Source organism: Saccopteryx bilineata, chromosome 3 (genome assembly GCF_036850765.1).
Source record: "Saccopteryx bilineata isolate mSacBil1 chromosome 3, mSacBil1_pri_phased_curated, whole genome shotgun sequence".
Classification (NCBI taxonomy): domain Eukaryota; kingdom Metazoa; phylum Chordata; class Mammalia; order Chiroptera; family Emballonuridae; genus Saccopteryx; species Saccopteryx bilineata.
This window is the reverse complement of record NC_089492.1, coordinates 278,723,553-278,740,136: the sequence shown is the minus strand read 5'-3', so window position 1 is coordinate 278,740,136 and position 16,584 is coordinate 278,723,553. Positions and strand designations below refer to the sequence as shown.

Here is a 16,584-nt window from a genome sequence, read left to right as displayed (position 1 = left end):
TTGCTTAACATACAGCAAAAGGACCTCATCATCTTCTTAATAAAGAAGGAAATTCACAAATTGTGAACAAAGGGATACCTAGGGAATGAGAATTCTGTTACAAAACTTCGAGGATGCCCTTTAACTTTTTTTTTTGGTATTTTTCTGAAGTTGGAAACGGGAAGGCAGTCAGACAGGCTCCCGCATGCGCCCAACCGGAATCCACCCGGCATGCCCACCAGGGGGCAATGCTCTGCCTATGTGGGGCATCGCTCTGTTACGACCAGAGCCATTCTAACACCTGAGGCAGAGGCCATAGAGCCATCCTCAGTGCCTGGGCCAACTTTGCTCTGATGGAGCCTTGGCTGCGGGAGGGGAAGAGAAAGACAGAGAGGAAGGAGAGGGGGAGGGGTGGAGAAGCAGATGGGCACTTCTCCTGTGTGCCCTGGCCAGGAATCGAACCTGGGACTCCTGCATGCCAGGCTGACGCTCTAACACTGAGCCAATCGGCCAGGGCAGGATGCCCTTTAACTTTTAAAGTGCTTCTATGTGTGTTGTTATCATGAAATGTACTCAGGCACAAAGGTCTCTTTATAGTTATCCATCCAGATTGAAGGTCCGAGTCGTCATCTGTATTTGTTCATATCAGGTCCTCACCTGAGTCCCTGGTCTTGCTCCGGTCCGCCTCAGTGACGCCCCTGTCCACATCCACGCCCCCAGTAAGCTGCTTCACAGTCTCCAGCATCTCTCTCCGCTGCTCTTCTTGAGATTGATTGTCTAATAGGTCTTTACTGCTGCTGCCCCTCATGAAAGTGTTTGGACGAGCTGCTGCAGATGGAAGGGGCTTGTCATTCTTCTCCCTGCCCATGCTTCCACGACTTAAAAGACAAACAAAGAAACAAAGAAACAAACCACTTTTCAAAAGAAAGTTAAATTAACACAAAGAGTTTCTTTTTTTTTTTTTTTTTTTTTTTTGTATTTTTCTGAAGCTGGAAATGGGGAGGCAGTCAGACAGACACCTGCATGCGCCCGACCGGGATCCACCCGGCACGCCCACCAGGGGGCGATGCTCTGCCCATCCGGGGCGTCGCTCTGTTGCGACCAGAGCCACTCTAGCGCTTGAGGCAGAGGCCATGGAGCCATCCCCAGCGCCCGGGTCATCTTTGCTCCAATGGAGCCTTGGCTGCGGGAGGGGAAGAGAGAGACAGAGAGGAAGGAGAGGGGGAGGGTTGGAGAAGCAGATGGGCGTGTCTCCTGTGTACCCTGGCCGGGAATTGATTCCGGGACTTCTGCACGCCAGGCTGACGCTCTACCACTGAGCAAACCGGCCAGGGTTAAGAGTTTCTAAAGTATGCAGAATAATTTGAGAAAACTTCTGATATGTGAGACACCGATTATATTTCAAAGTGTATTTATAAAAAAAGTAAAGTCGATGCTTTAAAGAGAATATTAAGATAACTTTAACTTTTCCCTTAAATGTGAAAAGGATACTACTTAATTTTAAACAACAATGGCAATTCCTTGTTTACATTTTTAAAAATCTTTTAAGAATAAAAAGACAGTGATAAATATATGAATTAAATCAGTGGTAGTCAACCTGGTCCCTACCACCCATTATTGGGCATGCCAGCTTTCATGGTGGGCGGTAGCAGAGCAACCAAAGTATAAATAAAAAGATAGATTTAACTACAATAAGTTGTTTTATAAAGATTTATTCTGGCCCTGGCCGGTTGGCTCAGCGGTAGAGCATCGGCCTAGCGTGCGGAGGACCCGGGTTCGATTCCTGGCCAGGGCACACAGGAGAAGCGCCCATTTGCTTCTCCACCCCTCCGCCGCGCTTTTCTCTCTGTCTCTCTCTTCCCCTCCCGCAGCCAAGGCTCCATTGGAGCAAAGATGGCCCGGGCGCTGGGGATGGCTCTGTGGCCTCTGCCTCAGGCGCTAGAGTGGCTCTGGTCGCAACATGGCGACGCCCAGGATGGGCAGAGCATCGCCCCCTGGTGGGTAGAGCGTCGCCCCTGGTGGGCGTGCCGGGTGGATCCCGGTCGGGCGCATGCGAGAGTCTGTCTGACTGTCTCTCCCCGTTTCCAGCTTCAGAAAAATGAAAAAAAAAAAAAAAAAAAAAAGATTTATTCTGCCAAACTTAGCAAAAATCTGACATAAAGTACTTGGTAAGTAATTATTATTATATGCTTTAACTTGCTGTAACTCTGCTTTATAAATTTTATAAAGAAAAGTTACTTCCCTACTTTATAAATCACCATTACTGTGGAACTGGTGGGCGGTTAGAAAATTTTACTACTAACAGAGATACAAAAGTGGGCAGTAGGTATAAAAAGGTTGACTACCCCTAAATTAAAGAATTGAAAGGGAAATATAATACCAAAAGAACACGGTATCACTCTTAGATTATATAATATTGATACTTTATTCAGAAACTTCAAATACATGGAAAATATCTGAGAACCAAGTAGCAGAAGTAATTTTTGAATAGCCAATGTCACACAGGTTATTCATTCTAAGTGAGAATCTTCCTATTTCCCTATTCAGTCTTCTTTTAGACAATTCTAATCAGCTGACAAACAGTTCCTTGCCCATGGCAGATCAGAAGCAGCACATCACTAAAGAGAGAGAAAAGGGAAGAGAGAGGGGCACGGTAACAGTCTAACCATTGCAAGAAAAAAAAAAAGCTTGCATATTAAAAAAATAGAGACATCAGGGGAAATTTATGGCAGAGCAAAGAGCCATGAAGACCTCAATAGGACAACTGGTGTTGCTCCATGACACTCAAAGTCATCATTAAAAAATTGACTTGTGCTAAGCATATTTTGTTTCAGATGTCAAAGGAATAGTAACGACATAGTTTAGAAAATCTACCTAACCAAACATTATAAGAGTAAAAAGCAAAAGTTTGAGAGTATAAAGAAACTTCAGCTCTAAAGGTATTTTATGGAACCAATTTTGTTGTTTATCACTACATTACTACACTACAAGTCCTCATCCATTCTCCAGAGACTAGCCAACAGAGCACCTGGCAGCATGAATCCTACAAAAAAGCAAAGTAGGAAAACAGTAGAATACATAGTAGCAAAAATAAAAGACAATCTCAAATATAACTTAATAGCGTGACAGAGACGTGTGTGTGAGGCTTTTATACCCTTTTATCCCCACGCTTAAGATTGCTAAATTAATCTAGAATATCCTGAGGCATTAGCCTGTAGAGCCCTACACAGCCTTCAGAACTTTTGTGTTAGTCTGGCTTTCTTAAGGAGCAAACTATCAGATATTTGCCAGGTTAATTTACTCCACCTTTTCTATCCCACCCTAAATCTACCACCCAATTTTGTTCTTATCTTAGAATTTATAGAATGTGAAGATTAAAGGATGAAAAGAAAAAGGAAATCAATCTTAGAGGTTATAGAAATCTATCAACAAGAATTATAATTTGTGTGGACATCTGTGTGTGTGTATGTGTGTGTGTGTGCAAATGAATGAAAAGGAGAGAAAGAGATACAAACAGGTGAGTCTTGAATTAACAGGGACAGCAGACTTCTTACCTGGTTAAGGTCCGCCGGGAATCGAACTCTAAAGGTGTGGATGATGTAGACCCTGAGGCTGCTGGAGGTTGCAAAGCAGAGAATCTGTTTAAACTGGAAGCACTTGACCGTAAGGCATCTATAGGTGTAAAGGATTGAGGAAAAAACAAACAAACTGCATGACTAAAATGCAGCTTCCAACAATGGGGAACACATTTTTTTTTCTCCATTTTCTGTTGTATGAGGTTTTAGAACTGTTTCTGCATTGCTGATTCCAAATCTGAAATCCGTTTTTTGGTGCACGCTCTAGTTTTTATGCAATTTTAATTTCTTTTTGTTACAGTTAATGGCATGCATTGATTTTTAAATTGGAGTTAAGGGGCAACGACTCTTGGATTGAACATAATAACCACAAGGCAATTAATGTTTTATAAACATCACTTTTACATAATTGTAGTTGTTTTTAAATGTAAAAAATTATTATCTAATAAAAATACCCTCTTATTTTGTTTTAAGATTGAATCTTCGAGTAGGCATAAATTTTTTTTTTAAGTGATTTTTTTTTTTAACAGAGACAGAGAGAGAGTCAGAGAGAAGGATAGACAGGGACAGACAGACAGGAACTGAGAGAAATGAGAAGCATCAATCATCAGTTTTTTGTTGCGACACCTTAGTTGTTCATTGATTACTTTCTCATATGTGCCTTGATCGTGGGCCTTCAGCAGTCCGAGTAACCCCTTCCTCAAGCCAGTGACCTTGGGTCCCAGCTGGTGAGCTTTTGCTCAAACCAGATCAGCCCGCACTCAAGCTGGTGACCTCGGGGTCTCGAACCTGGTTCCTCTGCATCCCAGTCCGATGCTCTATCCACTGCGCCACCGCCTGGTCAGGCGAGTAGGCGTAAATGTAAGAATAGTCCTGACACCTGTTATATATGTGGCTGTTACACAGTTCAACGTCAAAGGCGCAATATTTCATCATTTGTGACACGTGCATATATTGCCTATTTTCAAGTTCCCCTTGGCGATCAAGACAAGAATTGGGCTCCTCATGTTGTGTGTCATAATTGTGAGGAAATACTTCGTGACTGCACAAAGGAAAATGGAAAGAAATGCCTTTTGGTATTCCAATGGTTTGGCGTGAACCTAAGGATCACAGCAGTGACTGTTATTTCTGTCTGATCCATGCAAAGGGCATCGGCAAGAAAAAACAGCGTATGATTGCATATCCTAATATTCCTTCAGCAATATGACCTATCCCACATTCTGAGACACTCCCGGTTCCAGTTTTCAATGGTTTATGGTTTTATTTCTTCTAAGGATGAAGAAAGAGAACATGGTGATCAAGTGTATTTGATAAGATGTACGAGGAAATGGTTGTAGAATCTGAAGGGTCTTCTGATACCAAGCAGTCATTAATCCTGCAGCAGTTTAGCCAACCCGAACTGAATGACCTGGTAAGAGAGTTGGACCTATCAAAGAAAGCAGCTGAGTTACTGGCCTCCAGGCTTCAAGAAAAAAATGTACTTCATTGGTCAGCTAAGGTATCCCATTTCAGGAAGCGAAAGAAATTTTTGTGGACTTTTATCCGGAAGACAAACATTTTGTTTATTATCATGATATCAGTAGTCTTCTCAGCCAGCTAGGTGTTACCACTTACAATCTAACAGAATGGCAGCTATTTCTTGACAGCTCTAAACGGAGTCTGTGTTCTCCTACACAACAGTAATGTTTATGCAGCGGTTCCGATTGGTTATTCAACTCATCTGCGAGAAGATCATAATGACATAAAAATTGTCCTCGACTTTCTGAAGTATGAGGACATAACTGGATCATTTGTGTGGATCTTAAAATGGTAAATTTTCTGGTAGGACAACAGAGAGATTTCACTAAGTATCCTTGCTTTCTGTGTTTGTGGGACAGCCAAGCTCGGGAGAAACACTGGACACAGAAGGAGTGGCCGAAACATGAAGCTCTGGAAGTAGGGATGCAAAATATTGTGAATGAACCTGTAGTTAATTGAGACAGGATCATTTCCCCCCCCCACTTCACATCAAACTTGGCTTAATGAAGCAGTTTGTTTAGGCTTTGAATAGAGAAAGTAAATGCTTTCAACATATTATTTCTGCTTTTCCTGCCTTGTCTTTCGTGAAGATAAAAGCAGGTGTATTTGATGGACCTCAAATTTGAACCCTCATACGTAACGAAGAATTTGCCATGAAGATGAATAAGGAGGAGAAAGCAGCATGACAGTCTTTTGTGGCAGTTATAAAGAACTTCCTTGGCAACAAAAAAGCAGAAAACTATGAATTTCTGGTTCAAAGGATGCTGTTGGCTTTCTGTGACATTGGATGTAACATGAGCATTAACATTCACTTCTTGAACAATCATCTTTATAAGTTTCCCGAAAATCTTGGAGCTGTTAGTGATGAGCAGACTATTGCTGGAGCATCAAACGAGACTGTCCCCAACAAGTACAAAAACACAAGAGCTACAAACGCAAAATTTTGCCTGAATAGAATTTTAAAAAGTTATGCGCAAATTTTATGATTAAAATAAGTGTTTTAATATGTTCTATTTTGAAATTGTAGACAAATTCTGATGCAATCATATCTTTTAGTGTACTAGTGTATTTACTAAATTATATAAATCATTATATTTTCAAAAAGAGGATGCCCAAGAAGACATTCTACTTCATTGTTAAACTAAATGTTGAAAATTTTACAGTAAGATGAAAACCTAAAATCTTGAATTGCAAAAAAACTGTAGCTTACAGAGAAAAACTAATGTCAGTTTTGAGATCAGCACACTCGAATTAGTTAAGAACAAGTGTTTTTTTGTGGATGCAACGAAAATTTTGTTCCCCAGTGAATTCATCGGCCTTGTCAAATAGGGTGGGGCCTAAGACAAGGCATTTCTTTTCATTTTCTTTTTTTTTACCGTATTTTTCTGAAGCCGGATACGGGGAGAGACAGTCAGACAGACTCCCGCATGTGCCCGACTGGGATCCACCCGGCACGCCCACCAGGGGGCGATGCTCTGCCCCTCCGGGGCGGTCGCTGTGTTGCGACCAGAGCCACTCTAGTGCCTGGGGCAGAGGCCAAGGAGCCATCCCCAGTGCTCGGGCCATCTTTGCTCCAATGGAGCCTCGGCTGCGGGAGGGGAAGAGAGAGACAGAGAGGAAGGAGAGGGGGAGGGGTGGAGAAGCAGATGGGCGCTTCTCCTGTGTGCCCTGGCCGGGAATTGAACCCGGGACTTCTGCACGCCAGGCCGACACTCTACCACTGAGCCAACCGGCCAGGGCCGACAAGGCATTTCTTAAAGCCTAACAAGTCATGCCAATCTCCCCAGAAATCATACATACTCTGAGAAGCAGTGTGCTAGAAAAAAATTTGTTTGAAAATATAATTTAAGGCCCTGGCCGGTTTATCTAGGGTTTAATTTTTTTTTTTTTACTTAAATGAGAGGAGGGGAGATAGAGAGAGACTCCTGCATGTGCCCTGACCCTTGTCTGGGGCCGATGCTCTGCCCATCAGAAGCCATGCTCACAACTGAGCTATTTTTAGCACCTGAGGTGGAGGCTTCGTAGAGCCATCCTCAGTGCCCAGGGCCAATACACTCAAATCAATCAAACCATGGCTGTAGGAGAGAGAGAGAAGGGGAAGAGGGGGAGGGTAGAAGCAGATAATCGCTTCTCCTGTGTGCCCTGACTAGGAATCGAACCCAGGACTTCCACACACCGGTCTGACGCTCTACCACTAAGCCAACCAGCCACAGCTTAATTTTTATTGATTTTTAGACAGACAGAGAGAGGAAGGGAGGGGGAAGGAGGGGGGAGCATTTGTTGTTCCACTCAGTCCTACATTTTTTGGTTGCTTCCTGTGTGTGCCCTGACTGGAGATCAAACCCTCAACCTTGTTGTTTTAGGATAATGCTTTTGACCAACTGAGCTAACTAGCTAAGGCCTGTTCTTGCTCCTTTAAAAATACAATTATCCTAGTAAGGGCACAAGGGTGGGAAAGATAGCCAGAAAAAAGGATGAAGGCAAGGAAAACCAAAAATATAGCTGATCCTTGAACAACACAGATTTGAACTGTGTGGGCCTACTTATACATAGATTTTTAAACAAATACCTGTTTTGTTTGATCTATAGTTGGGAGTCTGTGGACGCGGAGGAACAACTGTATGCACTGACCTATACTCCATTTTATATAAGAAACTTGAGCATACAGGACTTTGGTATCTTCAGGGGGATCTGGAATCAATTCCCCATGCATACCAAGGTACAACTTACATTTTTGGGAAGTCAAAGTTACATGTGGATTTTGGCTGCATGGTGTGGGTGTGCTGGTGGGACACCCCTAACCCCCAAGTTGTTTAAGTGTCAACTGAAGTTCACTTAAAAATGGAAACTGAAAAAAAATAATAAATTAAAAAAAAAAGTAACTGATATCAATGTTATATCTCATTTATGTAAAATTATACATGTAGGTTTAAATGAATAACATTTTTTTAAAATTTAATGGGAAAAAAGGCCAAAATTACTTAGAAGAAGGGGAATACAAAAAGAAGATTGGCCCTGGCCGGTTGGCTCAGTGGTAGAGCGTCGGCCTGGCGTGCGGGGGACCCGGGTTCGATTCCCGGCCAGGGCACACAGGAGAAGCACCCATTTGCTTCTCCACCCCGCCCCCTCCTTCCTCTCTGTCTCTCTCTTCCCCTCCCGCAGCCAAGGCTCCATTGGAGCAAAAATGGCCCGGGCGCTGGGGATGGCTCCTTGGCCTCTGCCCCAGGTGCTAGAGTGGCTCTGGTCGCGGCAGAGCATAGCCCCCTGCTGGGCAGAGCGTTGCCCCTGGTGGGCGTACCGGGTGGATCCCGGTCGGGCGCATGCGGGAGTCTGTCTGACTGTCTCTCCCCGTTTCCAGCTTCAGAAAAATACAAAAAAAAAAAAAAAAAAAAAAAAAAAGAAGATTAACAATGAGGTTTTCATTCTTTCATGATGCTTCTTCAGCTTTTAAGATATGTTTGTGATGGTCCAAACTTTGCAGTCCTAAAGTCAAATTCTTCTAAATATGACTTTTGATAAAAGATTTTGAAAACTATTTCAATCTAATTCTTTTTATAACACCCTGAAATTAAATGCTCTGGTTATTAACATTCTTTTTCTCAGTAAAATGAATGTGCCTTTTATTTTGGGGTCCCGGTTATTTTATTTTTTAAAAAAATTTCCAATGACCCTGGCCGGTTGGCTCAATGGTAGAGCGTCGGCCTGGCATGCAGGAGTCTTGGATTTGATTCCGGGCCAGGGCACACAGGAGAAGCGCCCATCTGCTTCTCCAGCCCTCCCTCTCTCCTTCCTCTCTGTCTCTTTCTTCCCCTCCCGCAGCCGAGGCTCCACTGGAGCAAAGTTGGCCCAGGCACTGAGGATGGCTCCATGGCCTCTGCCTCAGGTGCTAGAATGGCTCTGGTCGCAACAGAGCAACGCCCCAGATGGGCAGAGAATCGCCCCCTGGTGGGCGTGCCAGGTGGATCCCGGTTGGGAGCATGCGGGAGTCTGTCTGACTGCCTCCCTGTTTCCAACTTCAGAAAAATACAAAAAAAGGGAAAAAAGAAAAAAAAAAGAAAAAAATTTCCAATGATTTGAGGGTGGGTATGTGGGAAAAGAGAGAGAGAAAGTGAGAGAAGCATCAACTCATGTTACACTTAATTGTGTACTTATTGATTGCTTCTTTTCTTTCTTTTTTTTTTTTTTACAGAGGCAGAGATAGACAGGGACAGACAGACAGGAACAGAGAGAGATGAGAAGCATCAATCATCAGTTTTTTGTTGCTCGTTGCGACTTCTTAGTTGTTCATTGATTGCTTTCTCATATGTGCCTTGACCGTGGGCCTTCAGAAGACTGAGTAACCCCCTGCTGGAGCCAACGACCTTGGGTCCAAGCTGGCGAGCTCTTTGCTCAAGCCAGATGAGCCTGCGCTTAAGCTGGCGACCTCGGGGTCTCGAACCTGGGTCCTTCCGCATCCCAGTCCGACGCTCTATCCACTGCGCCACCACCTGGTCAGGCTTGATTGCTGTTTTTTTTTTTGTTTTTTTTTTGTTTTTTTTTTCTGAAGCTGGAAACAGGGAGAGACAGTCAGACAGACTCCCGCATGCGCCCGACCGGGATCCACCCGGCACGCCCACCAGGGGGCGAAGCTCTGCCCACCAGGGGGTGATGCTCAGCCCATCCTGGGCGTCGCCATGTCGCGACCAGAGCCACTCTAGCGCCTGAGGCAGAGGCCACAGAGCCATCCCCAGTGCCCAGGCCATCTTTGCTCCAATGGAGCCTTGGCTGCGGGAGGGGAAGAGAGAGACAGAGAGGAAAGCGCGGCGGAGGGGCGGAGAAGCAAATAGGCGCTTCTCCTGTGTGCCCTGGCTGGGAATCGAACCCGGGTCCTCCGCACGCTAGGCCGACGCTCTACCGCTGAGCCAACCGGCCAGGGCCTTGATTGCTTCTTAAACGTGCCCTGACCCAGGATCAAACCCGTGACCTTGGTGCAATGGGATGATGCTTTATGCACTGAGACACCGGGCCAAGGTCAGGATCCCAATTTCTGTGATTATATTAAATTTATGCACAACAACAAAGAAACCTAAGAGACTAAAGTCTTAAAAAGCTGAACTACTAAAAATATTATTATATATATATTTAAGAATATCCAAGGATCATCTGACCAGGTGGTGGCATCATGGATAGAGCATCGGACTGGGATGCAGAGGACCTAGGTTCGAAACCCTCAGGCCGTGGCTTGAGCGCAGGCTCATCAGCTTAAGCATGGGGTTACTGGCTTTAGCGTGGGATCATAGACGTGATCCCATGGTCACTGGTTTGAGTCCAAAGCCCGCTGGCTTGAAGCCCAAGTTCGCTGGCTTGAGCAAGGGATCACTTGTTCTGCTGTAATCCTCCGGTCAAGGTACATGTGAGAAAGCAGTCAATGAACAACTAAGGTGCCAAAATGAAGAATTGATGCTTCTTATCTCTCTCCCTTCCTGTCTGTCTATCCCTATCTACCTATCTCTCTCTGTCACAAAATAAAAATGTGTGTATGTGTGTGTGTGTGTGTACACATACCCAAGGATCATCACTGAGGAGGAAATAATAAAGTTAGTCAGAAAGGGTCACAAGTAAGTTTGGATATGATAAGTCTACAGATCCTGTCCTAAACTCATTATGAAATGGCTGTGGGACGGCGCTGGAAGGCGGCTGCTTAAGGCCCACAGCCAGGCTCTGGGAGGGGCTCCGTGCTCACCCGTCTCGCTGGCCTTTGCTCCACCGCTGCTGCCTTTCCCCCAACTGCCCAGCTGTGCTTTAGGTACCAGCTGAATTTTCTCATCAATTGTGGGCTGTAACATAAGTGACAAGAGTCAATTCTATGAAATATTCGAAAAGAATAGTTTTTCTTTTTATTTTCATTTCAGTAAAACCAATGTTAGCAACAAAATTTTGCTGGAACGCGGATTTAAGAAACAGAAATTGGAGCTGTTCATGTTAAAGTGGATTCCAGTGGCCCCTGAAGCACTTCTTTGGAATCTAGCTTCCACAAAACACAATCTGAAAACACTGTTAGGTCTGGAGAAGGCATTCAAGTCCTCTAAGGTGCTGCTGTGCTAGTCTGCTAAATGTAAAGCAGTTTCTAATGGTTCCTCTTGTATGATAATACCCAGTGATTTAAAAAAGAAAAAAGGAATACATGAATACTACAAAATTAACTCATGAATTTCCTCATATGACTGTGAAAAAATAGGTCAAAAGACAGACACTTCATGTTTTAGTGAAGTCTAACACTAGTTGGTGCTATGGACAGAGAGGGGGAATGGAAGTATTCAATAAAGGGGAGTAGAAAAACGAAAATGCTAGACAGGGAATTGAGGGCTTACTATCCTTCAGGTTTAGCCCTCCATGCTCATCTTTAGTGCAAGTGAACAGAACTACAATGTAACACAAGACACATACAACACAAAAGCTATAATGCAGCTCTTTGTAACAAAGGCATTACTAAATTCTGACAGTGCTGTCTTGCTATATGACATGCTTTCACACAAATCTCTCTCAGTGAACAATGAATTTGTTTAAACAATGGTTTTCAACTTTTTCTAGGATACTTATGTAAAGTGTAGTATGACAATCTGAATATACACAACATTAATTTTAAAAAATTTACATATTTTTCAAAAGGTTAAGGAAATAATGTTGCATACTTTTTTATAGTGTCCATTCACAGAAATAATATTTTAAACCAGACAAATATGATTAGTAAATAAAGATAAAATTTTAAAAGATACTGAGGCTGATGTTAGGGGAATTCTTTAAATATAAGATCTAGGTTAAACGAAATGGAAATGGAAATGAAAGTGGGGAATATTGTTGTATTCAGGAATGGAATTCCTGTTCTGAGACATAAACAACTACAAGAAGGTACCAGAAGTTCTGAGAATAAAATCCTAGCTAATTAACACCAAGAGAAATCAAGAGAGGTCATGTTCTATCCTGACGCAAAGCTTTGAAAAAACTATAAAGATACAAAAGACACATTCCATCTTCTAGTTTTATCAGTCTTTTCTTGTTCTCAGTTACGTCCTTTCATTTGGTGTTCTCACATTAGTTTTAGATTGTCTTTAGTATCCTACCCGCAGGTTGCCACTGTTAAGAACGATGTAGAGTGTATTACAACTAAGGATCAAACTAGACTTACAAATAATATGCCAAACCTACTGGACTATAGAAGTTTCCGCTTTTACAAAATGTAACTCTGCTTTCTCTCTGTTCTGCACCCTACTTCTTGTTGTTCACTTCTGCTGAACACATCTGCTAGGAGAGATTCTTTCCTCCTAATGCCCATGGATTCTCAAGAGAGAGGAAATTAAATGGAGTATGTTAAATATTTATCACAGAGTGATTTTTAGTAGGTCTTGTGATTTCCGTTAGGCCTTGACACAGCAAACCATTAGTCCTCCATGGTTAGACATAAACAGGGCACTGCTTCTTTCCCAGAGCTAAGGGTACACTGTGTAAAAGCTTGTAATTGACTATGGTTTCTGAAGTATCTTTATTATCATCTCTCTTATACATATTAAATATCTCATAACTTAGCAGTAATCTAGTCACTTCCTCTTTAGTAAACCCTCATGGAAATAAAAAGGACTAATGATAGGATGAGTATGTAAGAATACAATGATTAATACTGATTAATAATTTATGGGGTGGGGATAAAACCACCCCATAAAATCTTCAGTATGGTTGTTTTATATGAGTAAAAAGTCATTTTAAGAGTCATGTTATGAGGCTTGTTTGGGGTTTTGAATGTAACACTCACCTTAGTGATTTTCAGGAATTTTGAGGGGTCCAGCACCCGACTATTCTTGGCCCCTTGTACAGTGTTCCACCCACCTTCATCCACTCTCTGGACACCTGCTGGGAGAACAGAGTGAGCCAGCCTCTCATCTGCCTTAAGTCAGTTTGACAGTGAAAGAGTGAGCATTAGTGTCAACAAAGCAGCTCCGATCAAAACCCAAAAAAAGACAAAAGAAATTGTTAAAGCATTGCTGATAGTCTAACAGCCACAGCATGAAAATATCAAGCAGAAGCACTCTGCTCATATTGGATCTTCCATGAAACATTAATGACCTTGAAGAAATCAATTAATACAAATGAATAGAGGTTAAGTGTCAGCCAAGGGAGGGGCAAAGCTAGTTTTTACTGATTGTGTTTATAGACTTAGTGATTAGAACATTTTGGGAGAAATCAGATGGACCTTATTTATTCCAAAGTTTATTTTACTTAATGGTGTCAAAGGGCAGTGTGCTTCACTCATTCCCCCAAAACATGCTTCTCTAGCCTTTCAGCTTCTCAGGTAGAAAACACTGACTCCTCTTTCTCTCACACTTTGCATCCCTTTGTCAGCAAACCTTTACAATATATTCAGCATCTACCCTTTCTAACCACAACCAAGACTACCAGTTTGGTTTAAACCAGAAACACCTCCTCAATTAGTACAATCATCTCTTCCATGCCTTCCCTGCTTCCTTATGTGTTCTCATCATGGCAGCCCGTGTGACCACTGTCAAGTACAACTCAGGTTCTGTGGCACGTCTCAGCTCAAAACTCTTCAGTTATCTCTCCATTTCACTCAGAAAAAAAGATTCCTTATAAATGGCCTACAGGCTCTAAATAATCTGACCCCATTCTGCCACCCTACACCCTATGCCATTTGATCCAGCTATGCTGGCTGCCTTGCTGTTCCTTAAAAATGCTGTTTCAGGGCCTTGGTGCTTACAGTATTCCCATGCCCCAAACCCTCTTTACACACACACACACACACACACACACACACACACACACACACACACACTTCTTCACTTGCCTCATGTCTTTACTCAGTTTCAACTTTAATAGGCTCCCCAATATCCCTATTCAAAATTGCACCACCAAGCCCTGTACGCCCCACTCCCTCTCTCTGCTTAATTTTTTCCTACAGAACAAATTTATCTGACAAATATGTGTACTTAAGTATTTGTATATTATTTTTCCCCCCAGTAAGATGTAAGCTTCACAAAGGAAGCAACTCTCTCTCCTGGTTAAGTAAAAGGTACTCAGTAAATATTTGTTGAATGAAAGACCATCAAACTATCCATTCGAAAACATTTCTAATCTTCACAAACTTCTTGGTTTTGTCTGTGCTGTCTGATACTATTGCCCATGAGCAGACTTGCTTCTCGTTTCTATGACACTTATAGCCTAGTACTTGTTCTTCTCTACTTGTTCTCATCTGTCACTTTTCCAAGAGTTCTTCCCTTCTTTTAGTCAGCTCTGGACATCTTCCATGAATAAGGCTTTCCTCTTTTCCCTCTCAATCTAGTCTGATAATAAATAAAAGTCATTACCTGAAAGACAGTGTGCTAGGCACTAGAGTGAGGAAGGTAAGTGTGGTGTTCCACGAAACTTAAAAGTACACTTTCTTTCCTGGAGGACTCACCTCTCATAACTTCACTATGGGAGCTACTGGGTCTGTGATAAATAACAGCTAATGGTTACTGAATGTTTACTCTGCCGGGTGTTATGCTGAACATGTTTATTCCCATATACTACCCCATTTCAACCTCACACATACCCTTACACTAATATGAGACCCATTTCACAGATTAAATGACTGGTACAACATCCTACAGCTCGGATGTTGGAGAGCTGACTTTCAAGCCTAGGTGGTTTGTCTCCAGGACCTATGCTCTCAACCACTACCATGTGACCAGCCACAGTCCTGCTCATGTGATGGCACAGTGGACAAATGAGCATTCCTATCTGGATGCCCTATCGTCATCTCAAAATAAGCAGGCTAAAAAAAACTATGATCATTTCCCTCTGAAAAAGATTTCCTTTTCTAATGTTCCTAAACTTAGTCCATAGACTTTAATTTTCCCAGGAGTAAAATGCCTTTCATTTCATCTTTCATTTATTTTCCTGTTTCTTCCTTTTTATTCCTATTACTACTAAGTCTCAACTCCTTCCACACAGGATTTCAGCAACAGCAAGATTTCTGAGTTCGGTGTACCCCTCTGATTCATCATGTGAAGAGTAACAGACTTATTTTATTTACATACTTCCAGCATGACATTACTCCTTTGTTTAAAAAGTTAGGAAGTCTCCTTAATGTCTACCAAATCAAGTAAAAAGTTCTTAACCTGGCTCCACATGGCCAAACATTTTTCTCTGCATCCCAGTCCGACGCTCCATCCACTGTGCCACCACCTGGTCAGCAAACATTTTTCTATTCTTCTGAACACTTAAAGTTTCTCCCAATCAGGTTTGTTTATTCCTTTACAAAATATGTTTATTTTAATTTCATAAGTAAAATTCTTCCTTCCCTTCCAAATATCTATCATCCATCAAGACCCAGTTCAAGCGCTCCTTCCTCAAACAAAGATTTCTTCCAGTTTCTATCTCTCCTTTTCTCTGGATTTGAACCTTAATGAAGACTACATCTCAAAATTGGTAATAGCTTCCATTTGCTTACCAAATGTAGCCTTTATTAGTTTTCCCTTCCCAGATAAACTGTAAGCTTTTAGAGGGAACAAACTATATCTTCTGCATCTTTTTATATTCCTCAATTCCAAGTGTACAGAAGATGCTCAGTAAAGTCTTGCTGATTACCGACTTTAGAACAGGGAAAGAATCATGTTTAGTTCTTGCATTCTCTGCTTTCACTCAATAACCTGTCTCCAAGGTGAAACTTCACTTATCAATTACGACTCCATTCTTTGGATTAGTCTGTCTGATTTCCTTTAACATCTGCCCTCTACCGTCCGGTGGACTCCACCCCTCACCTGGTCTTCTCTTCTCTTTGGTCATAAGCTGTTGGACCTTCCTTTGTTCTTCTTGTTCCTCTATTTTAGCCTCTTTGTGAATCTGTTCAATTGTTTTAGGCCCTTGATCTGCTCTTCGAGATACCCAATTACTCTATAAAGAAGAAAATAAGGTTATCAGCCAGATAGCTAAAAAGAAAATTTTCAAAAATTTGAAAATCTATTTTATATTTTTCCAGCAGTGAAAAGTATAAAATACTTAATAAAAACTGGAACTTCAGTTGTGTTCTATGTCTCACAAATGGCATCACATGCAGTTTGGGGATTAGAGCTAAAAATTAAATTATTTTCAATCAATCCTGAAATACGGTATAGCAAACATTCCAACAGCCAGTGGATAAAAAGACAGAACGAAAGACTACCCCAAATGTATCTTTTATTATTTTGTATATGTGCAAGGAGAAGGGAAGAATAATCAAAATGATCAGGATTTTCGAGCCTTGCTTTAATCTGGGGCATTGCTCCTCGGTTTGCATCACACTCCACAGGATTCTACATTAAGGATGACTAGCAGTTTTCTTTCATATCATGGTTCTGGTAATCTACACAAAGTACCACACCACTCTGTCCTTTGGTTATCCTTCTAGGAAGGACAAAACAAGTTGTTTCCTTATCATTATACTTCTCCTTTTCCTGCCCTACCCAGCTACAGTGCCAACATTTTGGTATAAGTACAAGTGACT

At 42.1% G+C, this 16,584-nt stretch overlaps 1 protein-coding gene across 21 annotated transcripts in view; it reads right to left on the bottom strand.

Annotated features, from left to right (window-relative positions):
- EIF4G3 (eukaryotic translation initiation factor 4 gamma 3) overlaps positions 1-16,584 on the bottom strand; it is a 345,052-nt gene that overhangs the window by 42,953 nt on the left and 285,515 nt on the right. For 13 of the 21 annotated variants that reach the window (XM_066270204.1, XM_066270207.1, XM_066270206.1 and 10 more), the window contains 5 exons: positions 15,863-15,995; positions 12,859-12,956; positions 10,795-10,888; positions 3,534-3,651; positions 637-857 (listed from right to left, as the gene is read on the bottom strand). In XM_066270204.1, the coding sequence (XP_066126301.1) occupies positions 637-857; positions 3,534-3,651; positions 10,795-10,888; positions 12,859-12,956; positions 15,863-15,995 (664 nt within the window). The remainder of the gene's footprint in view (positions 1-636; positions 858-3,533; positions 3,652-10,794; positions 10,889-12,858; positions 12,957-15,862; positions 15,996-16,584) is intronic. The other 8 variants (XM_066270205.1, XM_066270208.1, XM_066270209.1 and 5 more) reach the window with 1 other exon arrangement.